This window comes from Chlorocebus sabaeus, chromosome 15, assembly GCF_047675955.1.
Source record: "Chlorocebus sabaeus isolate Y175 chromosome 15, mChlSab1.0.hap1, whole genome shotgun sequence".
NCBI lineage: Eukaryota > Metazoa > Chordata > Mammalia > Primates > Cercopithecidae > Chlorocebus > Chlorocebus sabaeus.
The window spans coordinates 91,741,387-91,757,190 of record NC_132918.1 but is presented as its reverse complement, the minus strand read 5'-3'; the positions used below and the strand labels follow the sequence as shown (position 1 = coordinate 91,757,190).

Genomic DNA, 15,804 nt, shown 5'->3' with positions numbered 1-15,804 from the left:
CTGTGTAAAATGGATGCCCCCAGGCAACAGACACATGAATGCTTTAGGAGATCCTCCTCCATTCAGGCTTTGAGATGAATGGTAGCCTAGCTGACATGTTGACCACACCCTTGTAGGAGACCCTAACCAAAGGCCACACCCAGATTACTGACCCAAAGAAACTGAAATTGTTTTCTTTGTTTTTTGCTTTTTTTCAGGCAGTTTAATTTTGGAACAATTTTTTACTCAGCAATAAATATCTAATACAATTCATCTCGCAGTCTGAATGGATCTTTTACCTGTGCACAACTCTGTAGTATCATGCACTGGTTATTCAAAAATATTTGTTTACTGAGTAATGGAAACATTTCAAATATTAATGATTTCATTATACAGTATTTTAAAAATCATGTTAAAAGATCTGTTTCATGTCACCACTGAGCTTATCAGAAAGCCTTCAAGTATTGGGAAAGTATCAAGCTCACAAAGGTAGGTACAAAAATTTTTCTAAAATCCTGTTTTTTGCCTGAAAGTTCTTTTTTAATGTATTTTATCATTTTTTTTTTTGAGACGAGGTCTCTCTGTCACCAGTAGGCTGGAGTGCAGTGGTGCAATAATGGCTCACTGCAGCCTTGACCTCAAAGGCCCAAGCCATCTTCTCACCCCTCGGCCGCAGAGCTGGGACTACAGGCATGTGCCACCGCACCCAGCTAATTTTTTTCTTAATTTTTTTGTAGAGATGGGGGTCTCCCTATGTAGCGCAAGCTGGTCTGGAACTCCCAGGCTCAAGAAATCTCCCGCCTCGGCCTCCCAAAGTGATCCCAAAGTGTTGGGACTACAGGTGTGAGTCTCCACATCCAGCCAAACCTCTTTTTTAAAATCACTGATAACAAACACTCTCAGTTGTATTGAAGTAACAAGCTCACATTTTTAAGAAAATGCCAACTGTCAAAGTGTAAACTGATAGTTTGTCAGTGATTTTTCAAGTAAAAAGAATGTTCCATGAAAAAAGCTCCCTACTCTAACAATCACACAAGTGCCTTTCCTTAAAGCAATCATAGTACTTCATGACACCAAAGTGCTTTGTGCGTACCTACTATTTCAAACTATATTTTAAAACTGTGTACTCAAGGGTCAAGATTTAATGAAATTAATCATTTTTACTGCTTCATCAAGAACATCATTAAATAAAACTGCTTTTAAATCAGTTAACTTTTTTTTTTTTTTTTTTGAGTTGGGGTCTCAATATGTTGCCCAGGCTGGTCTCAAACTCCTGGGCTCAAGCAATCCTCCCGCCTCAGCCTCCCAAAGTGTTGAGATTACAGGTGTATGCCACTGCACCTGTCCTATTTCTCTTTTAGAGACAGGGTCTCACTCTGTCACACAGGCTGCAGTGCATAGTTCACGGCAGCCTAGAACTCCTAAGCTCAAGCGATCCTCCCACCTCAGACTCCCAACAAGGACTATAGGCGCGTGCCACCACGCCTAACAAATTTATTTTTATTTTTTGTAGAGATAAGAGTCTTCCTATGTTGTCTGGGCTACTCTCCAACTCCTGGTTTCAAGTGATCTTTTCAACTGTTGCCTCCCAAAGGACTGGGATTACAGGCATGAGTCACTGCACTTGGCCCTGCCTTTTAAATTTTTTTGTAAACTTCATGTAGCAGTGAAGAATTCACTATCTAGTGGTACAGTCTGAAGCCACTGCACGAATTCAACCAAGAAGCCAACAGTCTGACTCATCATTGTTTCTGAACTATCAGTCTAAATGTCACCACAACGAAAATAATTTGATGTCCAGTACCATGGTGCATGCCTATAATCCCAGCTACTCAGGAGGCTGAGATAAGATCACCTGAGCCTAAGAGTTCTGGCCTGTAGTGTGCTATGCCAGTCAGGTGTCTACACTAAGCTCAGCATCAATATAATTACCTCTAGGGAGTAGGGGGACCACCAGGTTGCCTAAGGAGGGGTGAACTAGCCCAGGTTGGAAACAGAGGTCAAAACTCCCGTGCCGATCATTAGTGGGATCACGCCTGTGAGCAACCACTGCACTCCAGCCTGGGGCAACACAGCAAGACCCCATCTCAAAAACTGGGGCAACACAGCAAGACCCCATCTCAAAAACAAACAAACAAACAAACCCTTAGTACTATTATTGTAAATTGTTTTAATGTTACAGACAACCTGAAAGGGTATTAGGGACCTGAGACCACACCTGAACGGTGATTTAAATCAATACTGCCTTAAGAAAATAGTTTCTAAAGACCCATTTCAAGTTATAACATCTAATAACAAAAGGTAAGAATGACTTCCTAACTGTAAAAAGTCATTCTTAGCATCCTCCTTACTGTACATCAATTCAGAGATAAAAAAAGGAAGAAAGCGGCCAGGTGCGGTAGCTCACGCCCGTAACTCCAGTACTTTGGTAGGCCAAGGCCAAGGTGGCAGGATTGCTTGAGATCAGTTCCACAGCAGCCAGGGCAACACAGCAATGCCCTGTCTCCACAAACAAAACAAAACAAAACAAAACAATTAGCCAGGTGTGGTGGCACACACCTATAGAAGGCTGAGGTGGGAGGAATTCTTGAGCCCAGGAGTTTGAGACTGCAGTAAGCTAGGATTGCGTCACCGCACTCCAGCCTGGGCAACAGAGACTCCATCTCTGTAATACAAAAGAAAAAAAAAAAAAGAGTAAAGTGGGACTTTCAAATGGAATTCTTTTGCCTCTGTTCAAAAGCAATATAGCACAGAATTTACTTCCTATAGTTCCACTTGCTCAAAGATCCTGTATTATTCCTTGCAATAAAGAGAAGATAAAGCTTCCAAGGGCATTACTCTTTTGCTCCAAATCTATTCCTAGCATTTATATTTGTAAAATTATGAGCAATCTGGTATATCAACAGCATAATGACTATCCGCATTGAACAGCCAGAAAGCACTTCATTACACTACAGTACTCAGACTTTACAGCTTTCCTCTTGCCTTTTATTTCTGAATCTAGACAGTATATTCTTTTGTTTCTTTCTATAATAAACACCAAAGCTGCCAAGTTAAAAACGTTTATCTCATAAAAACTCTCAACTAAAGTACTTTATCAAATCAAAAGACATACATATAATTTTATTCATTCTTTTGTTATAACGTGTATTTCCTCCTCTGTCTTAGTCTACCCATGAAGGCTACATATGTACCATCCTAAGTAAATTAATGCAGGAACAGAAAGCCAAATACCGCATGTTCTCATAAGAGAGAGCTAAACACTGAGCGTACATGGACACAAAGAAGGGAACAGACACCAGAGCCTACTTGAGGATGGAGGGCGAGGATTGGAAAAAATACCTGTAAGCCAGGCATGGTGGCTCGCTCCTGTAATCCTAGCACTTTGGGAGGTTGAGGCCAGAGGATTGCTTGAGCCCAGGAGTTTGGGACCAGCCTGAGCAACATAGCAAGACTCCGTGTCTGTTAAAGAAAAGAAAAGGGGAGGGGAAGAAAAGAGAAAAGAAAAGAAAAAAAAGAAAACAGAAAAGCTACCTATTGGCTACTATGCTCATTACCTGGGTGGTAATCTGTACACCAAACCCACGCAACATGCAATTTACCCATGTAACAAACGTGCACATGTACCCCGAACCTAAAAAAAAGTTGGAGGGAAAAAAGTTTATGTCTCTTGTACTCAATTGTATTTATTTATTTGAGACAGAGTCTTACTCTACTGCCCAGACTACAGTGCAGTAGCACGATCTCGGCTCCCTGCAACCTCAGCCTCCCAGTTTACGTGATTCTCATGCCTCAGTCTCCCAAGTAGCTGGGATTACAGGCATGTGCTACCATGCCTAATTTTTGTACTTTTAGTAGAGATGGGATTTTGACATGTTGGCCAGACTGGTCTCGAACTCCTGGCCTTGAGTGATCTGCCCACCTCAGCCTCCCAAAGTGCTGGGATTACAGGTGTGAGCCACCTCAACACAAAGTATTTCTCTGCATAATTATTCTCAATATATACTATATACAGTTTTCTGTCTTGGTCTGACCAACCAGATTATAATTCTATCTTGTATTTTTTCTATATAAACTCATGAATAACACATAAACTCTTTGGTTTACAAAAGGGAAATACGTGCTTATTTAACTATAAATTAATCTGATTAAATGTCCCATTCTCTATCACCATTCTCTATCCAGACTAATATCCCAATGTTTTACATGAATTAGGGGTTACTGTGCCCTTCATTCAAATTAGGATTAGCACTTCTAGAAATTGAGAGAGAAGGTACGGCCTATCTAGAGAGTAGGGACTTGGCAGTCAAGCAGGTATCCAGAAAAGGAAAATAATCAGAACCTTTTATCATTATGCATTCCCATTACAAGGCAGCAATTCTTCTTGCTAACGTTCCTCCTTTTGGCCTTTTCCAACAAATATCAATTTGAAACATCTGCTTCACTCCTTATGAGTCAACTGTGCAACTTTCCTGACAGGACTATAGAAAAACAAGGTAAGAACTGACACTACACTTCTAACAGTCTCCTAGGAAGCCTTCACATCTTTTGATGGTTTGATTAAAATCCTAAAGAACAAAATCAAATAAAGCTAAGGGAAAAAAGTGAACTTACCACCAAATAATGGTTCTGGTTCCACCAGTATTTCCTGCTTTTGAGGAATTGGGGCACGAACTTCTTCTCTATTAAAAAAAAAATGGGAAAATAAAAAATGAAAACTGTTTTCTGCTACCTGTTTGCTTTCTGTAATTACTGTGAATATATTCAAATTAACTTAGTGACTTTTAGAAGCACAGTAATAATGATACATTTATTTTGTTGGTTTTTTTTTTTTGGCAGGGGAGACAGTGTCTCACTCTGTCGCCCAGGCTGGAGTGGACTGACACGATCTTGACTCACTGCAACCTCCACCTCCCGAGTTAAAGCAAATCTTGTGCCTCGGCCTCCCTAGTAGCTGGGACTACAGGCATGCACCATCACACCTGGCTAATTTTTTTTCGTATTTTTAGTAATGACAGGGTTGCGCCATGTTGGCCAGGCCGGTCTTGAACTCCTGAGCTCAGGCAGTCCACCCACCTCAGCCTCCCAAAGTGCTAGGATTACAGGCGTGAGCTACTGCATCCAGCTGATAAGTGAGTTTTAGATGGTTTCCACATAAAGCTCAAGTGGAAATGAGTACCTGGAATATATAGCTCAAATGGTTTAGAAATAAAAACAATTTCCCTTTCCCTCTCAAGTTTCCTACCTTAAATTCTGTCAGAAAAAAAGAAAAAAATTTTCCCCAAAATAATCAGGCAGAAATGAATAGAAAAATATAGGCTTAATAGAAGCAATATCACATTACTACTACATCAAAGAATAATTAAATCATAAGGACATATTAAAATAAACTTTAAAAGGCAGTGAATTTCATGCTAATTATGAAAGAGGCTAACAGGTATGATCTTGGATTATTTACTAAAAAGATCCTAATATACAGAACAAAAAAAGTAATTACTCATCTTTTAAAAGCCTATTGTCTTCAAAGTTTACATTCACAGGGTTTACTGATAATCCATCTCTTCCAGTAACAAAAAACTCATTCAGATACACTGTAAAAATGGTGTGTGCCTTTAAAGAACACTTTATTTTAGGTTGGGCACGGTGGCTCATGCCTGTAATCCCAGTGCTTTGGGAGAGGAGGCGGGAGGCTCACTTGAGCCCAGGAGTTCGAGACCAACCTTGGCAACATAGCAAGACTCCATCTCTAAAAAAAAGAAAAAGAAAAAGAAATAGTTTTATAGTTGTAACTCAAGTATTGAACTTTGCTGATTAATGTTCACAGCAAATAGTAACTTCCTAATTTTCATTATCTTCCTGCTTATAATAAGTATTATATAAGCATGTAAATTCCATATAAATTTATGTTAGCCCTAATGGTTTTCATTCAGGTGTTCTGAATAGTAACAACTAAAGACCTTGTTTTTGATATTTAAGCATTGGAACTCCAAAACATCCTTTATGAAATGAAGTAGGAATACTCATTTGTCAACAATAACATCCTGTAATCAAAGAACAACCAGTTAAAGAAATTTCCAATAAACCACGTGACTAAAGGATAATTCAAAATTATGTTAAGTACTCTTTCCTGGTGCTCACACACAAAATGTCAATCATCTGAAGAAACAGACAATACATCTATAAGAGGAAGCTCTGTCAATCCTTTCATCAAAAGGAAATAGGCCGGCCAGCCATGGTGGCTCACACCTGCAATCCTAGCATTTTGAGAGGCCAAGGCAGGTGGATTGCTTGAGCTCAGGAGTTCAAGACCAGCCTGGGCAACAAGGCAAAACCCCATCTTTCAAAAAATACAAAAATCAGCCAAGTGTGGTGGCATGTGCCTATAGTCCCAGTTACTTGAGGAGCTGAGGTTGCTTGAACCCGGGAGGCAGAGGTTGCAGTGAATCGAGAGCAGTGAGCAGAGATCACACCCCTACATTCCAGCCTGAGTGACAGAGGAAGACTGTGTTTTTAAAAAAAGAGCTAATTATCTTAAGAAAATTGGCCATTGGCTGGGCATGGTGGCTCACGCCTGTAATCCCAGCACTTTGGGAGGCCAAGGCCGGTGGATCACAAGGTCAGGAGATCAAGACCATCCTGGCTAACATGCTGAAACCCGGTCTCTACTAAAGAAAAATACAAAAAATTAGCCGGGAGTGGTGGCGGCGCCTGTAGTTCCAGCTACTCTGGAGGCTGAGGCAGGAGAACAGTGTGAACCTGGGAAGCGGAGCTTGCAGTGAGCCGAGATTGCACCACTGCACTCCAGCCTGAAAAAAAAAAAAAAAAAGAAAACTGGCCGCACACAATGGCTCATGCCTGTAAACCCAGCACCTTGGGAGGCCGAGGTGGGCAGATCACGAGGTCAGGAGATCGGGACCATCCTGGTCAACATGCTGCAACCCCGTCTCCACTAAAAATACAAAAATTAGCCAGGCATGGTGGCGTGTGCCGGTAGTCCCAACTACTTAGGAGGCTGAAGCAGGAAAATCACTGGAACCCAGGAGGTGGAGGTTGCAGTGAGCCGAGATCACCACACTGCACTCCAGCCTAGCGATAGAGACTCTGTCTCAAAAAACAAAAAAACAAGAAAGAAAGAAAACTTCTACCTAAACAAAACCTTCCATTATTGTTATACCTCGCTTTACAGCATATATATATATATACACACACACACAATTGTCTCAATCTCAGACAACTGAATTGTTCTATAAACAAACTTTAATCTGACTAAATGCATCAATTAGAGGGGTGGATTAAACAGTACAGTTGTCCTTACATGAAAAGTCTTGATTACCACATTATCTGAGGGTATCTGTACCAAGACTGTCAGCTACCAAGAATGGAAGGATGCAATAGAAAAAAGTGAATAAAGAAAATCATACTTTAGGAATTAGGAGCCATTATTGAATGTTGATCAACTAGCAATACAAACTATCTAAGCCAAAATATATATAGGGGAATTCATTAGGAAAAGATATTCATTTACCAAAACTATTTTTCAACACAATTGAGAAAACATGTTTTATACAATGAGGATAAATATGCTCTCCCAAATCAACTATGAATATTTGCCATTCAAGTTTCTGTATTAGGTGGTTTTTTGTTTTTAATCTTTTTTTTTTTTTTTTTTTTTTTGAGACAGGGGGTCACTCTGTGTCAACCAGGTTGGAGTGCAGTGGCACAATCATGGCTCATTGCAACCTCAACCTCCCAGGCTCATGTGATCCTCCCATCTCAGCCTCCCAAGTAGCTGGGACTACAGCTGCGCACCACCACACCTGGCTAATTTTTCTATTTTTTTGTAGAGACAGGTTTTTGCTATATTGTCCAAGCTGGTCTCAAACTCTTGGGCTCAAGCCATCCTCCTGCCTTGGCCTCCCAAAGTACTAGAATTACAGGCATGAGCTACCACGCCTGGACTTTTTTTTTAAGTATTAGGTTCTCATACTGATTTCTGTTAAAAGTCTGAACTATATTGGGAGTGAAATACATGGCCAACATTAACAGAAAAAAACTCTACACAAAATTATTTTTATTTATTTATTTATTTATTTATTTATTTATTTATTTAATTTTTGAGACAGAGTCTTGCTCTGTCACCCAGGCTGGAGTGTAGCGGCATGATCTCTGGTCACTGCAACCTCTGCCTCCTGGGCTGAAGCAATTCTTGTGCCTCAGCCTCCCGAGTAGTTGGGATTACAGGCACCCGCCACCACGCCTGGCTAATTTCTGTATCTTTTTAGTAGAGACAGGGTTTCACCATGTTGATCACGCTGGTCTTGAACTCCTGACCTCATGATCAGCCTGCCTCGGCCTCCCAAAGTGCTGGGATTATAGGTGTGAGCCACCATGCCCAGCCTAGTTTCAAACATTTTTCATGGCAACTCAAAACATTTCTGTGAATGTAGAAAAATCTATAATTGGGAAATCTGAGCTTTATTGCGACTTAATGCTGTGTAGTTTGCGGAAATGGCTATGCCTCTGCTTCCTTATTGGTAAAATGTTGATAATGCCATCCAATAAGGTTTCTGTTTATTTGTTGCTGCCGTGAGGCACACAGGCCCTGCTGGCCACGGGCCAATCCCAGCAGAGCAGCACCCACACTCCCACCAACCCCATCTCCCCGACTTCACAGAGCCACACTCTCCCACCAACCCCATCTCCCCGACTTCACAGAGCCTACATGGTTCCTTTGAGGATTCAACACGGCAAGACAGTGTCTAAAGAATCGAACGTATGTTACTACAAAATTTCCACTGCATACTTTTTCACAGGCTTTCAGCCTTTCATTTATTTCAAAACCAGAGAATTGACCTAGCTTTGATAAAAATGCAACTACTTAATTTAGGCAATGGATAGCTCCTGACAATACATATTAAATTCGTACTCTGTGTGTGGTCTGACAGTAGAGACACTTGCTGAACTGGTACTGGGCTCTTCAGCGATTCCTCCACCATCCAAAAACATAGTGACTGCCATTTCCAGATTATTGTTGCACGCTTCAAGCATATGTTTTCCTACACTTTCACTTGCACCTGAAACAGTAAAAAGACAGGAAAAACGTTAAAAAAAAAAAAAAAAAAAAGACAGCCTCTTTTTTCAGCTCGTATTAGAATTCCCAAGTAAATCAATAGTATTTTTCCCTTTTAGAATGAATTTCTTGTGAAATACACCGAGCTAGAAAAAAATGCACACATTCTTGAAGTGAAACACACAGAGCTAGAAAAGAATGTAGAAGCATTAAAGAGTAATCATCCTTCATAATAAAACAAAAACTAAATATTAAAGCATTTTTTGGCCACTTCTGGTTTTTTTTTTTTTTTTTTTTGGCCATTTATTTAAATGGCCAAAGTATATATTTGGGAATAAGCTGAAAAAAGATAAAGAAAAATGAAAGACTACGTTCTAGAAAGTTAGAAATGCTTTGTTAGAAAGAATACATTTCAGTTAGCATTTCTGTTTCTGTTAAAAAGAAAGCATCAGGCTGGGCACAGTGGCTCACATCTATAATCCCAACACCTTGGGAGGCCGAGGCGGCTGGATCACGAGGTCAGGAGTTGGAGACCAGCCCAACTAACATGGTGAAGCCCCGTCTCTACTAAAAACAAAAATGTGCCAAGCATGGTGGCAGGCACCTATAGTCCCAGTTACTCGGGAGGCTGAGGCAGGAGAATCGCTTGAACCCAGGAGGCAGAGCTTGCAGCGAGCCAAGGTCATGCCACTGCACTCCAGCCTGGGCAACAAAGCGAGACTCTGTCTCAAAAAAAAAAAAAAAAAAAAAAAAAGGCATCTTTAATACCAATGACAAACAAGTGAGAAGGAACATTTTTTTGTCTAAGACATAACTAAGTCAAAATCTGGTAAGAAATGTCAATCTTCATCATTTAAAAATGTCCCTATTACAAACTAACTCATTTGTAAATAAAGTAAAGCTAACGGACTCTGCTAAATGAAATGTAAATTGGTAAGGTCCTTTAAGAAAACAATTTTACAACATGTATTCCAGAAACAAAAATACTCATTCCTTTTTTGACTCAGTAATTTCGGCTTCTAGTCAAAATAAAATAAAATCTACATAAAATACTATATGCACAAACATGTTCATACACATGTCCAGCATAGCTTCAGTTTATATTGAAAAGTTGGAAACAACAAAAATGTCTAATGATAGAATGTAAATTGAACATTTTATGGCCACTAAAAAGCACCTCAAGCTTTCCATTTGGGATGATTTTTCTTCTATCTGAATCATGTCCCTTAGAATCTCCTTCTCTTGATGGTAAATGCTCTTAAGTTTTTGCCTGAAAATGTCTTTATTTCGCTGTCATTCCTGACAGTTTTACTGGGTATTTCATTTCAAAGCTGACAGCTATTTTCTCTCAGAATATTGAAGATAGCATTCCAATGTCCTCTGGCTTCTGTTGTTGCTGCTGGGAAATCAGTTGCCAGACTACAGAAAAATGTTTTTATAGCAATCTGTTGTTTCTAGTTGCTTTTAAGACCTTCCGTCTTTAGCCTTCTGCAATTTCACTCTGATTTGTCAGGGTTGATTTTATTTATCCTCTCTGGGATTCAGTGGACTTTTACCACTTGAAGATTGTCTTTTATCAATTCTGAAAAAGTCGCAGCAATTTCTATTTGATCGCTGCCTCACCCTCCATTCACACTTATCTCCTCTGTAACTCCAATTAGATGTACGTTACAACTCTTCACTCTAACCTTTATGTCTCAACCTTTCTTTCACATGCGTATTGTCTCTTTAGCTCTCTATGTGCATTGTGGCTAATCTCTTCAATGCTATTTCGAGTTCACACATTTTCCTTTTAGCTGTGCCAATCTGTTTCTTCCCTTGCTCACTGAGCTTTTGATTTCAGCTAATTTTTTATAACTGGAAGTTCTGTTTTTGTTTACTTCCTCATCTGCTTGATCATGTTTTGGAGATCCTTAATTCATACTCCTATTTCAATCTTTCATTTCTTCAAGCACATTAACCAAACTTATTGGAATCACTAAGGGAAAATATAAAATTTCTACAGTTTCTATAGGTCACTATCTCATGTTTCTGCTGGATCTTGCTCACTATGCCACAGTTTTTGTCTGATTTGTGTTTTTTTCACTGTGATGTCATGTGCCTTGAAATTTTAATCTGCAGAATTCTGAAGCTTGGGTTGAAGGTACATTTCATCCTAAGAGGATATGATTTGACAGACTTTTCAAGGCACCCACGGGCACTAGCAGAGATCACTTTAAACGCATTTCTGACTTGGAAGTGTTTCAAGACCACATGGGAAATGTGACTGTAACAATCCTGTCTCAGCCTCCCAAGTGGCTGAGATTACAGGTGCCTGCCACCACGCCGGGCTAATTTTTGTATTTTTAGTAGAGACAAGGTTTCACCATGTTGGCCAGGCTGGTCTTGACCTCCTGACCTCAGGTGATCCGCCCATCAGGTGATCCGCCCGCCTCAGCCTCCCAAAGTGCAGGGATTACAGGAGTGAATCACCACACTAGGCCTTAAAAATTTTTTTGAATACATACATTCTTCAGCACTGTTTTTCTCAGCAGCAGGGTTATTCATGTTATCACTCTACATTATCCTTACTGCAAGAAATGGAAGTGCTAACTCTACTCTTACTGTCTCTCATTTGTTTTCTCTTCTGTACTACTACTGTCTCTAAGGCAAATCCTTAATACTTACCTCAATTACTTCAACAGGCTCCTAACTGATCATTATTCCATCTTCCACCTTGCTGCAGAGGGTATGTTCCAAAATATAAGTCTCATTGTATCATCCTCCTGTTTAAAATCCCTTAATGGCGACCAGGCATGGTGGCTCACACCTGTAATCCCAGCACTTTTGGAGGCCAAAGTAGGCGGTTAGGAGGTTAGGAGTTCGAGACCAGCCTGACCAACATGGTGAAACCCCGTCTCTACTAAAAATACAAAAATTAGCCAGGTGTGTTGGCACACACCTGCAATCCCAGCTACTCAGGAGGCTGAGGCAGGAGAATCACTTGAACCTGGGAGGCGGAGGTTGCAGTGAGCTGAGATTGTGCCACTTCACTCCAGCTTGGTCAACAGAGCAAGACCCCGTTTCAAAAAAACAAAAACAAAAACAAAAAAAATCCCTTAACGGCTTTCTTCTGATGCCTGCAGTATAAATTCAAGTCTTTATGATCTGGAAAGCCCTTTGTGATCAGGCCTCAGCTTATTTCTCTGGCTTTGCCTTTCTTCTTCCTCATCCTACATAGTTTACTATAGTCAAATTCATTACCTGCTTGGAATGCTTATCCTCCCCATCATCCCCTCATCTAGTTCATGCATGCTGAAATCAACAGAAATGTTACTTTGTTGATTTGTATACTAGCCTACCTGACCATTCCCATCCCTGAGATAACGTTCTATTATATCCATGGATATACTACTAATAAATGCTGGTTTATTTTCTGGCTCCCCTAAAAGAATAGACGGTTCTTGAGCAGAGGAACTGGTTTTCTTGCCTCGGTATCTCCCAGCACCTGGCATCAGGCTTGCTTGCATGTGATCAATGTCTGATAAACTTAGTGATATCTCATAGTACTTTAACTCATTAGCTATACACTAGAGAGAGAGGGAGCAGGCCTTAGTCAAAACCTCTGGCAACCCTTTTATAACAATTTAATTTTGTACTTCGTGCATATACTTATGTTTTAAAATTAATTTATAAAGCAGTATGGTTACACTGTGGAAATAAATGGCAAATGGATACGCTGGATTAATGGATTTAAGATACATTTAAAAAGAAGTGAAAATAACATGCTTCAAAAAACTAGCGGATGGCCGAGCACAGTGGCTCACACCTGTAATCCCAGCACTTTGGGAGGCCGAGGCAGGCAGATCAGCTGAGGTCAGGAGTTCAAGACCAGCCTGACCAACATGGTGAAACCCCTTCTCTACTAAAAATGCAAAAATTAGCCAGACGTGGTGGCAGGCGCTTGTAATTCCAGCTACTCAGGAGGCTGAGGCAGGAGAATCACTTAGCCTGGGAGCAGAGGTTGCAGTGAGCCGTTGCACTCCAGCCTGGGGCACAAGAGTAAGATTTCATCTCAAAAACAAACAAACTAGCAGATGACATGGAGTAGCTATAGCCTTTTCTGAAAACTGGTAAAGATATATATTTAAGGTGCAAATGAAAACAACTGAATAAACTCATTTCATAAAATATGACTGAAAAAAGGCAGCCAGGTGCGGTGGCTCGTGCCTGTAAACCTGGCACTTTGGGAGGTTGAGGCAGGGGCATCATTTGAGCTCAGGAGTTCCAGACTGCCTGGCCAACAGGGTGAAACCCCGTCTTCTACTAGAAATACAAAAATCAGCCAGGCATGGTGGCAGGCATCTGAAATCTCAGCTATTAGGGAGGCTGAGGCAGGAAATTCTCTTGAATCCAACAGGCGGAGGTTACAGCAAGCTGAGATCACACCACTGCACTTCAGTTTGGGTGACAGAACGAGACTTCATCTCAAAAAAAAAAAAAAAAAAAGGCATGAATATACAATGTGTGTAATAATGTTAAATCAATAAAAATTACCCAAGAAAGCACCTGATCATTTCACTTAAATCTCTAGAAACGCACATAGTTGACAGTCAACTGTTTTTTTAGTACCAGGTTATACCCATTAAAAAGGCTACTAGTAAAAAACAAAAAATAACAAGTGTGGGTGAGGATGTGGAGAAACTGGAACCACCATGCACTCTTGATGGGAATATAAAATGGTACAACTAGGGTGGAAAACTATGGTGATTCCTCAAAAAACTAACAACAGAATTACCATATGATCCAGTAATTTCACTTCTGGAGATATACCCAGAGAACTGAAAGCAGGGTCTCAAAAAGATATTTACATGCCCATTTTCATAACAGCATTATTCACAGTAGGTAAAACATGGAAGTCACTCAAGTACCCACCAACACATGAATGGATAAACTAAAGTAGTATATTCATACAATGGAATATCATAGAGCCTTAAAAAGGAAAGAAATTCTGACATGAATGAACCTTGAGGACATTATGCTAAATGAAATAAGCCAGTCACAAAAATACAAATGCCATATGATTCCACTTATGTGAGATATTTAGAGCACTAAAATCACAGTCAGAAAGTAGAATGATGGTTGCCAGGGGCTGGAGGAAGGTAGAATGAGGAATAGGGAGTTATTTTTTAATGGGTATACAGTTTTAGTTTTACAAGACAAAGAGTTACAGAGAGGGTCGGTGGTAATGGTTACACATTATTAATGTATTTAATACCACTGAACTGTACCCTTAAAAATGGTTAAAATGGGCCAAGCACGGTAGCTCGCAGCTGTAATCCTAGCACTTTAGGAGGCTGATGTGGGCAGATCACTTGAGGTCAGGAGTTTGAGACCAGCCTGGCCAACATGGTAAAACCCCGTCTCTACTAAAAAATACAAAAATTAGCCGGGTGTGGTGGGCACCTGTAATTCCAGCTACTAGGGAGGCTGAGGGTAGAGAAGCGCTTGAACCCAGGAGGCAAAGGCTGCAGTGAGCTGAGGTCACTCCATTGCACTCCAGCCTGGGCAACAAGAGCAAAACTCTGTCTCAAAAAAAGGTTAAAATGATAAATTTTGTTATGTATATGTTAATACAATTTTAAAAATTGAAAAAAACACCCTTTTGGGAAATTAGAGAAAAACAATTGCCTTTCATTTGGAGTCTGCCTTTTATCGGGGTATGTATGGTAATTTAAGTTACACAGGACCAGGGAGGTTTTTCCAAAGAGCTTCATACATTACTCAAATTTGAGAAACATTCTTAGACTTCTTACTCCCCCAAGTGAACATCCCATCAGTTAACCAAAGAGGCCTATAGTTCCTTCTAGTTAATACCACTCCTATCCAGCCTTTCCTATGTCCACTGCCACAGTCTTAGCTCAAGCCCTCAACATCTCTTACATGAATTACTGTATCTCACGCCTCTTGGCCCCCTTTGATATATAATATGTCATCCCTCCAGTATCCATGGGGCATTGGTTCCACTACCGCCCAAATACCAAAATTTGAGAATGTTCAAGTTCTTCACACAAAATGGTACAGTATTTGCAAACAATCTATACTTTAAATCATCTCTAGATTACTTATAGCATCTAATACAATGTAAATGCTATTACACTGTACCTAATACAATGTAAACAGTTGTTATACTGTAGAAAATAATAACAAACAGAAAAGCCTATGTGTTCAGTAGAGATGCAACAATGTTTTCTTTTTCCCTGAATATTTTGTTTCTTTTTGCTGGAGTGCAGTGGTACCATCTCTGCTCACTGCAACCTCTGTCTCCCAGGTTCAAGCAATTCTCCTGCCTCAGCCTCCCAGGTAGCTGGGATTACAGGCGTCTGCCAACACACCCAGCTAATTTTGTATGTTTAGTAGAGACAGGGTTTCGCCATGTTGGCCAGGCTGGTCCTGAACTCCTGACCTCAGGTGATCTGCCCACCTTGGCCTCCCAAAGTGTTGGGATTATGAGGCATGCGCCACTGCACTGCACCTGGTCTTTTCCCTGAATATTTTCAATACACAGGCTAAATTCACCAATACAGAACCCATAGATATGGAGGGCCGGGTGTACCTCCAACACAGCAAAATAATGTAAGTTCAATTGTCTATCTTCCTATTTCAACGGTTCTGTCTTACTGACTGGAAAAGTTTTAATCCCTCTCAAGCTGCATACAAGATTTGTTCCTTACCCCTCCCATTTTATATCCCTCTACTCTCATCTCACCTCTGTA

The 15,804-nt window shown here is 40.4% G+C and overlaps 1 protein-coding gene across 1 annotated transcript in view; it reads right to left on the bottom strand.

Annotated features, from left to right (window-relative positions):
- Positions 1–15,804, bottom strand: part of UBXN7 (UBX domain protein 7) — a 77,840-nt gene that overhangs the window by 42,919 nt on the left and 19,117 nt on the right. The window contains exons 2-3 of the mRNA XM_008009659.3: positions 8,906–9,053; positions 4,594–4,661 (exon numbers count right to left, since the gene is read on the bottom strand). Coding sequence (XP_008007850.3) covers positions 4,594–4,661; positions 8,906–9,053 — 216 coding nt within the window. The remainder of the gene's footprint in view (positions 1–4,593; positions 4,662–8,905; positions 9,054–15,804) is intronic.